Source organism: Urocampus carinirostris, chromosome 12 (genome assembly GCF_059441175.1).
Source record: "Urocampus carinirostris isolate Australia breed hairy pipefish chromosome 12, RoL_Ucar_1.0, whole genome shotgun sequence".
Lineage (NCBI taxonomy): Eukaryota > Metazoa > Chordata > Actinopteri > Syngnathiformes > Syngnathidae > Urocampus > Urocampus carinirostris.
Window position 1 is genome coordinate 38,049,024 of NC_142360.1, and position 16,523 is coordinate 38,065,546.

General features: G+C 41.3%; 1 protein-coding gene and 1 long non-coding RNA gene across 2 annotated transcripts in view; one reads left to right on the plus strand and one right to left on the minus strand.

Moving 5' to 3' along the window:
- tm6sf2b (transmembrane 6 superfamily member 2b) overlaps positions 1-427 on the plus strand; it is a 43,715-nt gene extending 43,288 nt beyond the window's left edge. Inside the window, exon 12 of the mRNA XM_088350412.1 lies at positions 101-427. Within this exon, the coding sequence (XP_088206538.1) occupies positions 101-337 (237 nt within the window). The 3' untranslated portion in view covers positions 338-427. The remainder of the gene's footprint in view (positions 1-100) is intronic.
- Positions 1-16,523, minus strand: part of LOC148355904 (uncharacterized) — a 32,423-nt gene that overhangs the window by 7,308 nt on the left and 8,592 nt on the right. Inside the window, exon 3 of the long non-coding RNA XR_015852302.1 lies at positions 78-292. This is a non-coding gene — a long non-coding RNA (uncharacterized LOC148355904). The remainder of the gene's footprint in view (positions 1-77; positions 293-16,523) is intronic.

Here is a 16,523-nt window from a genome sequence, read left to right on the forward strand (position 1 = left end):
TCCAAAAGTAATTGAAAGTAATCAAGTTAAAGTAACCCTACCCAACCCTGACGATGAGGAAGTAAACTTAACTGTACCTTGTGCTGCTTTTTCTTCACAGTGCCAATGGGCTCACATCGGGGGGTCCCTGCACCCTCACACCGAGGACCCGTTTCGGATCCAGAACCACGTGTTTTGGCCCATTCTGGCTGCCAACTTGCTGTACGCCTTCACTCCCCTCCTGGTGGTTTGGCGTGTTCGCAGTAACCCTTACTTCTTCCTCAGGGTGGCGCCCTTTCCCGGGCAAACGGGCCTGCCAAACAGTGAAGAGAAAGACACTAAGTACAAAAACAAATAGTTTGAATGTGGGAGGAATCAACTTGACTGCCAAAATAAATGCAAAATGTTGAGGAGTAGCTTTACTTCCTCCGCGTGTTTGTTTCGAAATTAGGGTCGAGATACAGGGATCGTACGCCTTCCCGTGGCCAAATTCAAGCACTATTAAGCACTTTCAAGGCTAATTTTTCAAATTTTCCAGTACCTTTAAAAGAAAAATTCCAGTGCCGTTCACTTTGATGACTAAAATAAAGTCGCTATTTTGCTGCTAGCACATACTTTGTGTTATATTGAGCTGGTTCTATCTATGATCTACAATCTTTTTGAGGCAATGAGGTGCTATAAACTGACATGAATTCTGCCATTCTACTTCAACAATGCATGGGCTGAGTTGAGTAAATAGCAACATATCGTGCATTGCATTCTGAGCAGACAGCACACAGCAAACGCTATTGTGAGAGGCAGGTTGGATCTGGATTTGTTCAGAGGGCGTGACCATGTGTGTGCTGGTACATGCTGTTGACTAAACAGCAGAGCGGGCACACAAGTCAACGTGTCCACCGAAACAAACTGGGAAGCACGGTGACAGCTAGCTTGTAGCGGCAGGTTGCATTGAAAGGAAATTATCAATTAAATCAGACTCTGAGGAGAGTCAGAAGACCGTAAAGAATGCTAATCACCGCAGGATGCTACTGCTGCGGCGAAGCTATGTAAAAACCCTCTAAGCTATTTCCATTAAACCTGTATCTCACCAACGCCAGATTAATTACCCATGAAACGGATGACCTGGAGCTACAACTCGTGGGAAACCGCTACATTTGGGACGGTTGTTTTTCAATTAGTGCCGAGACCTGGCTCAATTCGAGGATAGCCGATGCTAGTGTGCAGCTACGTCACAGGGATCTATAGGTTTTGGGCGATAATTGAGTTCTATACGTTAGGTATACGATCTGAATTAGTTAAAATAGATTTATAAATAGGTCATTTTAGCATTTTATTATTTATTCATTGCACTGAAGAGTTACTATTTTTAATTTTATTGTTTTGCATTTTGAGGGATTTTGTTTTTTTTCTTGTGTCGTTTGACTTTAAATCAGTTCTGTTTCGTGTGTAAAAATCTAAAATTATTTTGTAATTTACTATTTCAGATCTGTGAATATCTTAATGTATATTTCATGTGTTTTTCAGGCAACCCTTGCAAAACCGATGAAATTATTAATCACTGAATAACGTGGTGGAAATTAATAGTCAACAAGCAGGGTTGGGTAGGGTTACTTTAACTTGATTACTTTCAATTACTTTTGGATTACTCCAATACCAAGATCAAAGAGATCAAAGCCAGGAGAGAAAGTTTACCACGTGATGTGAGTCATCATTTTATTCATATGAATTTCTTTTGTCTTTTATTAGCATATTTGGTATTGGAGTCATCCAAAAGTCATTGAAAGTAATCCAGTTAAAGTAACCCTACCCAACCCTGTCAACTAGTCACTGACTATTGAAAGGATTATTCAAATAATTAGATAATTCTATCTTTCTTTTTAAATTTAGCATGAGGTTGATTTAAGAAATGATAATAAACAAGATTGCTACAATGAAAAATAGAACTTATTAAAGATACTGCGGATGTCTACAGAAATTCAATAAAAATGCTCTGTCCAAAACCAATAAAGGCTACTGTTCCAAATATTAACATTCATTTTCTCAGGTGTTCAAATACTTATTTGCAGCTGTATCACACAAAGAAATCATTAGAAAATCATGCATTGTGATTTCTGGATTTTTCTTTTTAGTTTATCTCCCTCACAGTGGACATGCACCTACCATGAAAATTTCCAACCCCTTCCTGATTTCTGAGAGGGAGAAGTAGCAAAACAGCAGGGTGTTTGAATACTTATTTTCTTCACTGTAACTTCATTTTTTCTTCTTAATTCACAAAGTCCATCATCAAACGTTTTTTGTTGTTGTTTCTTTTACAGTACATTGATTTTCATGCCATCAAAAAGAACGATATTTTTGGTTCTTTATGTTGGACAGCAACGGCTTTCAAAAGCCGTATAATATCCCACAATTTCATCCAACGACGGGATACAAAAACGGGCCATTATCTCTCCTCGTGTCTCTCGGAGTGTGCGCACGCGTTTCATCCTTTCCCCGCCACACGCTTTGTGTGGGCGGCTCGCTTAATGATTTCATCATCTTTTGAAAAATGCATCAAACGAGCGACGGCGGATGGCTGGATGTCTTTCTGTGTGCAAACACGCTCAATTGACCGGGAAGCAGAGAGGAAAATATTGCGTTTGCGACTTAGAGTATTTCACACAGTGAGCCCTGCCGATTTGCGGCATAAATGCCTTGAACAAAGAAATATATATATGCCATATTTTCCGCACTATAGGGCGCACCGGGTTATAGGGCGCACCCCCAAAAAATAGTTTTTGGTCCTATATCTTCCATAGATAAGGCGCACCGGATTATAAGGCGCTACAATGGGAACGTGGACAAAACAGTCAGATAGTTCAGTCCAACTTCTTACCCCCTTAACATTCCCAAAGCTTGCAAAGACGCAAATACGTGTCGAGAACACGTGGGGATGCGGTGTCCGTAAGATGTCACTCAAATGCATCGTTCCATCATTCGGAAAATTAAAGTCTTGGGATTCAAGAAATGCCAACCATTCCTTAGTTTCTATTTTCTTTTTCGCTCGCAACTTTACTGTGCATATGACAATAAACACTTGGAATTGAGTTGAATTCACTCAATTCATCACAGCAACATCAAGATCGTTCTAAAACAAGATACCGGGAAAATAGAAAGCCTCATAGCTCACCTAAGTTCTCACGTTCAATAATGATACGCAATCATGGTCTTCTTACAACCGTGAGTGTAGTAAATCCAGGAGAGTCAAATATTTACAAATACAGACTAATGAAACATGTTTCTTTATGGCGTAGTTAAGCAAGCTTGCTATTCAGTCATCTTTTTCGGCCAATTGCAGGGTTTGTTTTGGCCCTCTAGCGTATCCAAGGCTCCGAATAACTTCAGCCAATAGCGATCGATTCAAATGATGATTGACACATTAGTTAGCCAATGAAACGCCGGTATATAAATCCCAGCATACACCGCGAACGACTTCGCCTTCGGGGGAAAATCGAGTCGGCGGCTGTTGCGTAAGTTGCGAGACCTTGCGAATTTAATATTGAGCCATATATAAGGCGCACTGTATTATAAGGCGCATGGTCAGCTTTTGAAAAAAATTAAGACTTTTCGGTGCGCCTTATAGTGCGGAAAATACGGTACACGTGTCTTGAAACGAGATGGACGGAGATTTTTGGAAGTATGACGCTTCTTAATGGGACAGTGTGTATGATTTGGCGCATCCTAGTGGTACTGTAGTCCGGTGTGCCGTGACACCTTGTCTAGTGTGCCACAGGAAATTGCCCAATTTTATTAGTATTTTATTAGTATTTTTAAAAGAACATAGCTTTCTGCCATTGAGTGCCCTGCTGCAACATTCATCCATACCAGTAGGTGGCAGCATTCACTTTCTCTTTTTATAAAGCAATTATCTGCTCATGAGACAGAACAGGTACATAAATTGATCACTTATTTTGTTTTTAATGAAGCCGTTTAACATTTTCCGACAGAAAATAATAAAACAAATGGAATAAAGTAAGAATCATAATTTAAATATTATCTTGATATTTTTCTCACTTTCCTCTCCCGCTTGCTTTCCCCTTCCCTATTTATCTCTTCTTTTCTCTCCTTCTCTCTTTCTATTTCTCTTTGGATTTCTTTCTTTATCTTTTTTTCCCCCTCTCTCACCATTTCTCTTTTTATCTCTTTTGCTTCTCAGGTTCTCTTTTTTTTCTCTCTTTCTCCCTTTCCTTGTCCCACACTCTCTCTTTCTCTTATTTCTTTCTCTCTTTTTCTCTTTCTCGTCAATTTACTAATCCGGCCCCCGGTTCCCACGTGTACTCCTCATTTGGTCGTTTTTGTCACGGTTGCCATGGTGCCCAATTGGCCCTGCCCGTGGGCGCCAGCTGAAGCTTGTTGACAGATTGGCTTCCTGTCAGTATTTAAATGCTGTCCTTACAGTCCCCTTTTGTCGGTCCGTCTGCGAATCTCCGTTTTTTTATATGGCAAGCCCTTTTTTGCCTATCCTGCGTTTTAGCTCCTGTAGTCTCCCGTTACGATCTGTTTTGAGCCAGACCACGTCTGCTCTCCTTTCCCGAATTACGACCTTTTTTGATCTCGACCTCATCTGTTCTCCCGCCCCGAATAACGATCCGTTTTTTTATCTCGACCACGTCTACTCTCCTCTCCTGGCTTTCGACTTTTTTTCCATTCCCGACACCGCCATTGCTCGCCACTTCTGCGTCTGAGCAATGTACCCCCCGCGACCAGCGATCTCCTCCCAATGAAACCGTGAGAAACGTTACGCGAGTGGGTCCTGTCTTCGTTCTGGTCCTGACATTTTTTGCTTTTGATTGTCTTTTTGCTTATCATCTTTCAGTTTTCTTCTCTTTTTTGACCTTTACTTTTTCTGGCAATGATATCCAGACTGGGTAGGGAGCAGTCATTGATTTTCTGGGCCATGTGGTTGAAGGTTTTTTTTAGTCTCAGTGGATCTAGGTATGTACTTTTCCTCCCTGAAGTCGAGTACGACGTTTTTGAATATGGTGGTGTTCGGTACGAGTTAATTTTGTCTCTGTGTGCCCAGCGACTGGCTGGCAAACAGTTCAGGGTGTCCCTTCCCACTGCCCGAAGATATCTGGGATGGGCTCCAGCACCCCCGTGACCCTACTGAGGATAAGCGGTGCAGATAGTGGAAGGATGGATGGAAGGTGTAGCTACCATGGTAACTTTGAACCCTTGTACATTTTATGGTGTGGGTGTCTCAAGTAAGATAAAACAATAAAATCGACTGTGCCTTCATTCACATAATTTCAAATTGGCAAAAAGCTAAGGCAAGTTATGTTTAAAAAATATGAAAATAAGATTTTTGGATTTGATGGTACCGCATAAGGCTACATTATATGAGTTCATATCCTCTAGAGCACAGGTGTCAAGCAGGCGGCCCGCGGGCCAGATCAGACCCGCTAAGGGATTGAATCCGGCCTGCGAGACAACACTCAGAGAAGCGCAAGAGAAAAACAAGCTGCAGGTTGAAATATGTCCACTTGATGTTGCCAAAGCCAGGTGCCTCTCACAAAGACACTGTACTTGTATTTATATTTGATATCTCTCTCTCTCTCTCTCTCTCTCTCCTCTCTCTCTCTCTCTCTCTCCTCTCTCTCTCTCCTCTCTACTCATCTCTCTCTCTCTCTCTCTCTCTCTCTCTCATCTCTCACTCTCTCTCTCTCTCTCTCTCTCTCTCTCTCTCTCTCTCTCTCTCTCTCTCTCTCTCTCTCTCTCTCTCTCTCTCTCTCTCTCTCTCTTCCACCCCTTTTCTCCCACTCTGTCTCTTTCACTCTTCCTTTGTTGCTCTTTGTCTCTTTCTCTCCCTGTATCTTTTGCTCTAACTTCCTTTTTTTCTTTTCTCTGTTCTCTTCTAAAATGACTAAATTTTTTGCAGGCTTGGGGAGTAACGGAACACATGGAACGGCAAAAATGATGTTGGCAAGCTGTTTGGATTTATTTTCATTTTGTTCCTGTCGCATTTTATGTTCGTTTTGCCGGAGATCAAAGAGATCAAAGCCAGGAGAGAAAGCTTACCACGTGTTGTGAGTCATCATTCTATTCATATTTAGTTTCTTTTGTTTTTTATTAGCATATTTGGTATTGGAGTCATCCAAAAGTAATTGAAAGTAATCCAGTTAAAGTAACCCTACCCAACCCTGTCGGTTAGTTAGTGTGTAAAAGGGGAAAAGTGTGAAGCACACTGTAAAGCGCTTTGGGAGGTCTTCGTTGACTTGAAAAGCGCTATATGAATGAAGACCATCCATCCATTTTTGGACACCAGAGTGTAAAGTTGTTGAAGAACTCGCCTACGGAGAGTTAAGTGACCCACAGTTTCCATTCTACATGAATCCGTCACCGAAATTCCGTCGCGGTTAAGTGGACTCCTCTGCATGTGAACCGCAGGGAGGGAAAAACCTAGCGGACCACTTTAATGATCCGCGAGCCCGTTGATTGAGCGCCACGCACATTTCGAGTAGTTGTTCACGGTTAACTCTACTCCCCCGAGGGCACGTTTCTCTATTTTTCTGCTAATGGCCGCATAAACATGGCAAACATCCGGCGGTGCCTCGCCACGATCCAGGTTCCGACAGCCCGTTTAGCCCCCTGAATGTTGCCCTTATGAGCAATGTTCCCTCTAATTTTCCTTACGGGTCTGAGCGTTCACACAAAGTCGGTGAGCAACGCTTGAAACAACAGTGAGCAACGGGAATCCCAAGTGTGGATAGATAATTAATCATCAAACATGTCCAAAACTTGACATCGAGTTACATTTTGCTGAGTTTCCGGCAATGCAAAATTATTTTTCTCTTTTGAATGAATTTACTCATGTACTATTGCAAAGGTTGTACAGCCTACAAACGTCTTTTGTTTTTACAATTCTTTCACAAGATATCCATTATATTTTGTCACATAATATTAACATTTTGGGGGGCTTATTGAGGCGGTTGTAAGATACAGAACTGTACTTGATCACATTTTTCAGTGGAAGTAAGATGTTGGCAACAAGATTCACTTGATAGAATTGGAAATTATTTGAATGCAACACAAACTTTTTCTTCTTCTTTCCGTGTTTTTTCTACTTTTTTAAAAATTCCTTTAAAAAAATTTTTTTCCGAGCTGTTACTTTTTTCTTTTTGTTCTCTATTTACTTTTTTCCTACATTTCTTTCTTTTCTTTTTTTTGGCTTTTTTTTCTAAATTGTTCCTTCTTTTTTTCTCTTCCTTTTGTTTCTTTTTTTTTCAGCATTTCACTACTTTTTCATTTTGGTATTTTTTTATTTTTTGTTCTATTGCCCCCTTCCTTTAAGTCATTTTGTGCATAATTTTACATCATATTTGGTCATGTTGGAAGCAAAAACAATCCGAAGAGACGTTTAGGACCCGAAAGAGCCTTTTAGTGAGCCAGGCCGAAGAAGCCGGTTCCCCAACAAACTCTACTAACTTTACTCAACTTCGTTCTACTCCGACTCGACTTCAAAATACCGCATTAAGGACAAAACGTCAGGAGAACCTGTGTATTTTGACCTTCATGCACTGTAACTTTGACTTGAGTCGCTTCTTAATTAGTAATTTTGAGCCCTCATTTTTGTGCGCTGGCTGGATTTTCTTGTGCGCTGAGAATGCAATTGCGCACGCACGCAGCTTAGAGGGAACACTGCCTATGAGGATTCTGACCCGGAGTCAAGTCATCCTCAATTTAACATCGGAGGCTCATCTCCTTTGCCATCCGTCAAACGTAAACAACAATGCGGAAAGCGTGCAGATGCACGGCAGGGAAGGTCGAGTATCGATTTGCATTTCTATGCCCGCTTGCGTTGAATCTCGGATGATTATTGATTGGAGAGCGAGCGACTGGAGGAAAGTGTGTCATAATCACTCATAAAATGCAAAGTGAGGAATTTTTCATGTATTTGTGTCGTTCAAATTAGCATTCAAATATGCGGTAATGGATCACTTGGGCAGTGGAGGGCGGCGGCGTGTGGACGTTATGCAAGCCGAGGGATGTGACGTGACTAAATTTGAAAAACAGGTGAGCAGACTATCCGTGCAAAATGTACTGTAATAATGAATTCTACATAAAAGCGTTCATAAAGTGTAGAAAACTTTCCATTTGAGATTTGCAGCAATATAGATTACTGTGATGTGTTGATTGATTGTATAAATAGCTCAAAAATCTCAGATTTCAACTTTAGGAGATGACAGAACAGAGGTTTTCTAAGTAAAGCTGTCCTCCTGGGTGCAACCAGTAGGGGGCAGAGAATGCCTTACATGACAACGCCATAATCACAAGCCACCAAAGCAGATGTGTTAACGTAATTTTCACTCACTTTAAAATAAAAAAAATGGTGTGGTCTATAGTCAGACTGCCAAGAAACATGACAATGGCATTAATTATAAACATTTTCAAGCACTTCACCCAAAATTCAAGAATTTTCCTGACCTTGAAAACTCAACTTTAAAATTGAAGCATTTAAGGATTTCTAGCACTCGTACAAACCCTGTCCTCAAAATAATCAAAACTTGTAAGCTATCAGTTTTTAATGATCATGACAACAAGACAATATATATATATATATATATATATATATATATATATATATATATATATATATAGAGAGAGAGAGAGAGAGAGAGAGAGAGAGAGAGAGAGAGAGAGAGAGAGACATGTTTATTTGTGACGCCCTTAATCACAAGGAATCTCAAAGGGCTGAACAGACCAGAGATAATTGCAAAATACAGACTACTATTACACAATCCCCTGATCTCAAACCTACATGAGGGCAAGGAAAAACTCCAAAACATGTCAAATCAAGTCAAGTCATCTATCTTCGTATAGCCCTTAATTACGAAGAGTTTCAAAGGGCTACACAGACCGCAAATTATTGCAAACTACAGACGATTATTACGCCATCCCCCGATCTAAAACCGACACGAGGGCAAGGAAAAACTCAAAAACATGTCAAATCAAGTCAAGTCATGTTTATTGGTTACCCCCTTAATCACAAGGAGTTTCAAAGGGCTGCACAGACCACAGATTATTGCAAAATACAGACTATTATTACGCCATCCCCGATCTAAAACCGACACGAGGGCAAGGAAAAACTCAAAAACATGTCAAATCAAGTCAAGTCATGTTTATTGGTTACCCCCTTAATCACAAGGAGTTTCAAAGGGCTGCACAGACCACAGATTATTGCAAAATACAGACTATTATTACGCCATCCCCGATCTAAAACCGACACGAGGGCAAGGAAAAACTCAAAAACATGTCAAATCAAGTCAAGTCATGTTTATTGGTTACCCCCTTAATCACAAGGAGTTTCAAAGGGCTGCACAGACCACAGATTATTGCAAAATACAGACTATTATTACGCCATCCCCGATCTAAAACCGACACGAGGGCAAGGAAAAACTCAAAAACATGTCAAGTCAAGTCATGTTTATTGGTTACCCCCTTAATCACAAGGAGTTTCAAAGGGCTGCACAGACCACAGATTATTGCAAAATACAGACTATTATTACGCCATCCCCGATCTAAAACCGACACGAGGGCAAGGAAAAACTCAAACATGTCAAATCAAGTCAAGTCATGTTTATTGGTTACGCCCTTAATCACGAGGAGTTTCAAAGGGCTGCACAGACCACAGATTATTGCAAAATACAGACTATTATTACGCCATCCCCGATCTAAAACCGACACGAGGGCAAGGAAAAACTCAAAAACATGTCAGATCAAGTCAAGTCAAGTGATGTTTATTTGTATGGCCCTTAATCACAAGGAGTCGCAAAAGGCAGTACAGACCACAGACTATGATTACACCATCCCCTGATCTAAAACCTACATGAAGTTAAGGAAAAACTCAATAATCTTGGCTGTTCTATGGTAAGAACAATTGCCTGTTCACTTTCCTTATTTTATACGTTGGTAGATCCTGACTTTTGTTTTCTGCCATGACTGGTTGGCAGTCGCCTCTCTGTGTATTTTTTGTTTTTATCCTCAGGTTCTTCTTTTATTCATTCCCACAGAGGGTTACTTCACACCCATGCTGTCCTCGGGAAAACCAGATCAAACAAATGTAAAATATGGGACACATGGCGTTTTTTGTGCAATCTGGACCCCAACTTTTCATGACTGGACCCTTTTAAATGGCAAGGAAGCATATTAGGCTGAATAAGTGGGTGTTAACGTTAATATGGTTGGGAAAGACTGTTCTATAATTCAATAAAAGAAATCCAGAACCTGCATCCCGAGAAGGCTGGTCAACAATAAAGCAAATCCTTCAATGTCATGTGAAAAATGAGCATTGTTTTGATTTTGGCAAGGGAAAAATAGAAAATTCTCAAATGTTGGCGCAATAAAAGATGTGAGTGCAATGTTCTCTGTCATTTTCCTTACGGGTCTGAGCGTTGACACAAAGTCGGTGAGAAACGCTTGAAATAACAGTGAGCAACGGCAATCCCAAGTGTGGCAACCAAGTCATTATCAAACATGTCCAAAAAGGTTGAAATATGTCCAATTGATGCCTCTCACAAACGCTGTACTTGTATTTCGTTCTCTCTTTTCTTCTTTTCTCTTTCTTTTGTTCCTCTTTGTCTCTATCTGTGTGTCTTTTTACCTTCTTTTGCTCTCTCTTCCTTTATTCTTTTCTCTCTCTTTCTCCCTCTTTCCTGCTTTCCCCTTCTCTCTCCTTCTCTTTTTCCATTTCTCTGTGGATTTCTTTTATCTCTTTCTTTCCCCCTCTCACTATTTCTCTTTTTATCTCTTTTGTTTCTCTTTGGTTCTCTTTCTCTCTCTCCCTTCCCTTTTCCCACAATCTCTCTCTCTCATATTTATTTCTCTCTTTCTCCTCAATTTACTAGTCCGGCCCTCGAGAGAATGTTTGTCCCATCCTGTGGCCCTCGAGTTAAAATGAGTTTGACACCCTGACCTACAGGCAATGTTCCCTGTAATTTTCCAGGGGTCTGAGCGTTCACACAAAGTCGGTGAGCAACGCTTGAAACGACAGTGAGCAACGGCAATCCCAAGAGTGGCAACTAAGTCATGATCAAACATGTCCAAAACTTGACATCACATTTTGCTGAGTTTCCGGCAATGCAGCTTAGAGGGAACATTGTGTGAGTGGCTTAGAATTATCCAGAAAAGTAGGTGCTGGGGCTGGAAAACTAATATTAACTACATTTTTCATATAAAGATAGTTCCTGGATCGAAAATTGGAGGGTAGTAATATTTTAACAATATTTTAAAAGAATAGTTACCATCTAATTTAGCCTTTTAATCAAGTGTGACAAGTTTTATTTGAGTGGGGGGACCCAAGCGCAGACACTCGAGCTAGTGACAAGAGAGTACATGAGAGATTTGGAGAAAACCATAAATGTTAGTAAAAATTCACGGCTGGCATAGATCAGGAAGTCTGAGATCAGTCAAAGATGTGTATCAATGGGTGGAGAACATCAAAAAGACAAGCAACAAATCCAACAGCTTTTACTTCTGGCACAGTCCTTAAATACCCATCTGCTGATTAGAGTCAGAGTGTACTTAATGATGAACTGTTGTGGGGTCCCCCCTGTCTGGCTGCCTGTTGGCACCAAAGTTAGTCAGGATCTATGTTTTAGTTATTTTAAAATATCATTTAAAATAAGTGCTTATAGGGAGCAGTCTGCATGAATATATACAGTGAAGAAAATAAGTATTTGAACACCCGTGTCAGGTACCAGACCAGAAACAGGAGGCAGAACCCACTTGCGTAACGTTGCTCACAGTTTATTGGGGAGAAGAGAAAGGAGCGCACACTCGATCCGAAGATCGTTGGTCGCGGGGAGTAGAATGCTCGGAACGCGGAAGTGGTCAAAACAGATCGCGGCGAGAGCAAAAACACAGGAAAAAAACGGAGATTCTCAGGGCTTGACATGTCAAAACAGACGCTCCGTAAAGGCGACTCACAGGACAGCGTTTAAGTAGTGACAGGGAGCAATCTGTCAACGAGTTTCAGCTGGTGTCCATGGGCGGGGCCAATTGGGCGCCTTGGCAACCGTGACAGAAGCTGGCGCCACACGGCGGGGCCAATTGGGCGCCATGGCAACCGTGACAACCCTGCTATTTTGCTATTTCTCCCACTTAGAAATTATGGAGGGGTCTGAAATTTTCATCATAAATGCATGTCCACTGTGAGAGAGATAAACTAAAAAGAAAAATACAGAAATCACAATGCCAAGACAGGTGTCTTTATGCAGTTAACCATCTCAAACAGTATCATATGAATAAATTGTTGACAAAATTCTGGATTTTTCTTTTTAGTTTATCTCTCTCACAGTGTAGATGCACCTACGGTGAAAATTACAGACCCCTCCATGATGTTGTCATGGTTGCCATGGCACCTAATTGGCCCCGCCCGTGTGGATATTGGCTTTCTGTCTATATTAAGCTCAGCGCTCTCACGCTTCCTTTGTCAGCCCGTCAACGAACCTCTGCCCCGCAAAACGTGGGTTTTGACCCGGTCCTGTTCCCTGTTGGCATTTCCTGTCCGATAGTGTTCCTGTTTATTATTGTCCTGTTTTGTTTTTTCTATTTTTGTCCTGTTGATTATTTTCTCCAGTTTTCGTTCCCGTCTAGTCCCTCCTGTGTATTTCCCTATATCCCGATTCATTATCTATCCTGTCTGTCCCGTCCGGTCCAGTATTGAACAGAATAATATCCGACTCATTTTTGTAAATAACACAGAACAGTAATCTTACAAATGATATATTTGCACCTCATAAACATGATGACACTCCAGCCAGAGCGTAATTACTATTTTCTTCGCATACTAGTAAACGACATCCTGGGCTGGTAATTATACTACAAATGTCACGCGTGCTGACATTTACCATCCAGAGTGTGTTGGCGATAACTCAAACAATTGCCCTGGCGGAAAAACAATACACAGTTGTCGACGAAGCGGATGTTGTAAACCGCACGTGTCAAACAGGCGGCCCGCGGGCCAGATCAGGCCCGCTAAGGGATTGAATCCGGCCCGCGAGACAACACTCAGAGAAGCGCAAGAGAAAAACAAGCTGCAGGTTGAAATATGTCAACTTGATGTCGCCAAAGCCAGTTAACACTTGCAAAACAATGGTGGTAGTATTTCACCATTTCTCTCTGACTCACTTCTTTTTTATTTATGAGTCGCTTCTTAATTAGTAATTTTGAGCCCTGATTTTTGTGCGCTGGCTAGATTTTCTTGTGCGCTGAGAATGTGCGAGCAGTGCGCGATTGCGCATGCACGCAGCTTAGAGGGAACACTGGTCTTGACTATGTGAACTCGGACTTGCTGCTCTTAAATTAGTCAGCAAAGTCCTTCTTGGTGCATTACGTCATATATAATTCAAGGTGGCCCTCTGCACTTCATTGCTCAAGTCATTTGAACGATAGGACCCCAAACAAAAATGGCGTCAAACGTCCAAGGCTATATTGGTGCTTGTTTGTCCTTCCTATTCTTCAACAAGCATTGCAGGAAGGTCTCGCCTTGGCCTTTATTAACTGGTAATGAAACCGATCGAAAATCCTATCGCTGCGATTTTCTATTCAACATTAAAAACCTAGTAGCTCAGGAGGTAGAGCGCTCGTCTTGGGATCAAGAGATCGCAGTTCGAATCCCGGCTCCTCCGTGTAACATGTCGAAGTGTCCTTGGGTAAGACACTGAACCCCTAATACCCCCAATAAGCAGGTTAGCGCCTTACATGGCTGCACAGCCGCTATTGGGAAATGTGAAGCACACTGTAAAGCGCTTTGGGAAGTCTTGACTTGAAAAGCGCTATATAAATGCAGATCATTTCATTTCATTTATAAGGACTATTTAAGAGAGTCCATCACACAAAAGAGAGTGAGGGCCAAAAAAAGACCGACCTGAAACCTGCAAGCACCTGGAGGCATTCACGCTCAGGCGGGCAACGAAAAGCGTCTCTCACATTTTTGGACGTGAACGTCAGGAAAGCATTCGGCCGTGTGCGCCGACCACACTTGCTGCAGGCTAATGTGCAAAAACGTTTTCGGAATCCACTTCTCAGATGTAAACTTCCCACTCGATAATCATGCCTGTTTTATACAACAACTGCAATGCTAATGAGGAGAACTGCTATAGAAAATGGACCAGTACAACTTGCTGTGGTGGACTGAATAACAAATTCTGGTGTTTACCAGAAGATCCTGAAGGAAAACGTCTGGCCTTAAGTTCGTGCCCTCAAACTCAAGTCAAGTCATGTTTATTTGTGACGCCCTTAATGACAAGAAGTCTCAAAGAGCTGTACAGACCACAGACTATTCCAAACTACAGACTATTACACCATCCCCTGATCTAAAACCGACATGACAGCAAGGAAAAACTCAAAAACATGTCAAGTCAAGTCATCTATATACTTATGACACCCTTAATAACAAGAAGTCTCAAAGAGCTGTACAGACCACAGACTATTCCAAACTACAGACTATTACACCATCCCCTGATCTAAAACAGACATGACAGCAAGGAAAAACTCAAAAACATGTCAAGTCAAGTCATCAATATACTTATGACACCCTTAATAACAAGAAGTCTCAAAGAGCTGTACAGACCACAGACTATTCCAAACTACAGAGTATAACACCATCACCTGATCTAAAACCGTCATGAGGGCAGGGAAATACTCAAAAACACGTCAAATCAAGTCAAGTCATGTTTATTTGTGACGCCCTTAATCACAAGGAGTCTCAAAGGGCTGAACAGATTATTGCAGACCACAGACTATTATGACACCATCCCCTGATCTAAAACCTAGGTGAGGGCAAGGTAAAACTCAAAAACATGTCAAGTCATCTATATACTTATGACACCCTTAATCACAAGAAGTCTCAAAGGGCTACACAGACCACAGATTATTGCAAACTGCAGACTATTATTACACTATCCCCTAATCTAAAACCTACATGAGGGCAGGGAAATACTCATTATTACAAAAATACTACAAAAATACTACAAAAACATTTATACAGCAATTCTAGAAAAATACCACCCCAGTAATATTATAATACAAAAAATACTAAATAAATATTACTCCAGACATATTATGGCAGAAATACTGCAAAACACAGCAGACATACTACAAAAGTCAATTCCATTGAAGTTGGGAAAAAGTTTAAAATGTCAGTAAAATTAGAATAGAATGACTTGCAAACCTTTTCTAACCCATATTTAAATGAATACACCACAAAGACAAGATTATCCATGTTCAAACTCATAAACTTTATTTCCATAAGCAAATAATGATAAACTTAGAATTTTATAATTGCAACAAGTGCCAAAGTAGTTGGGAAAGGGGCTTCTTCACCATTGTGTTACATCACCTTTCCTTTTAATAACACTCAATAAACGTTTAGGAAGTGAGGAGACTAGTTGTTGAATCGTTGATAGTGGAATCCTTTCCCATTCTTGCTTTATGTACAGCTTCAGCTGTTCAACAGTCCGGGGTCTCCTTTGTCTTATTCTGCGCTTTATAATGCGCCACACATTTTCAATGGGAGACAGGTCAGGACTGCAGGCAGGCCAGTCAAGCACCCGCACCCTCTTACTACAAAGCCACGCTGTCGTGAGACGTGCAGTGTGTGGCTTGGCATTATCCTGCTGGAAGAAGCAAGGGCGCCCATGGTAAAGATTCTGTTTGGATGGCAACATACTTTGTTCCAAAACCTGAATGTACTTTTCTGCATTAATGGTGCCTTCACAGATGTGCAGGTTACCCATTCCTTGGCCACTCATGCACCCCCATACCATCACAGATGCTGGCTTTTGCACTTTGCGTGCATAACAGTCTGGGTGGTTCTGTTCTTCTTTGGACCGGAGGACACGACGTCCACAATTTCCAAACACAATTTGGAAAACTGACTCATCAGACCACAGAACACTTTTCCACTTTGTATCAGTCCATTTTAGATGGGCTCGGGCCCAGAGAACCCTGCGGCGTTTCTGGATGTTGTTGATGAATGGCTTACGCTTTGCAACATAAAGTTTTAACCCACACTTACGGATATAGCGTCGAACTGTATTGACTGACAGTGGTTTTCCAAAGTGTTCCTGAGCCCATGTGGTGATGTCCTTTACACATTGATGTCGGTTCTTAATGCAGTACCGCTTGAGGGCTCGGAGGTCACGGGCATTCAATAATGGTTTACGGCCATGCCGTTTACGCACAGTGATTTCTCCAGATTCCCTGAACCTTTTCACAATATTATGGACTGTAGATGATGATATCCCTAAATTCCTTGCAATTGTACTTTGAGGAATGTTGTTTTTAAACTGTTCAACAATTTGCTCACGCAGTTGTTCACAAAGAGGTGAACCTCGCCCCATCCTTGCATGTGAATGACTTAGCTTGTTCGGGTCTCCCTTTTTTATACCCAGTAACAACTCTCACCTGTTGCTAATTCATCTGTTCACCTGCAAATAGTTGGTTGATTTCCATTCATCCACTTTCTGAGTAGTTATTGACACCTGTCCCAACTATTTTGGCACGTG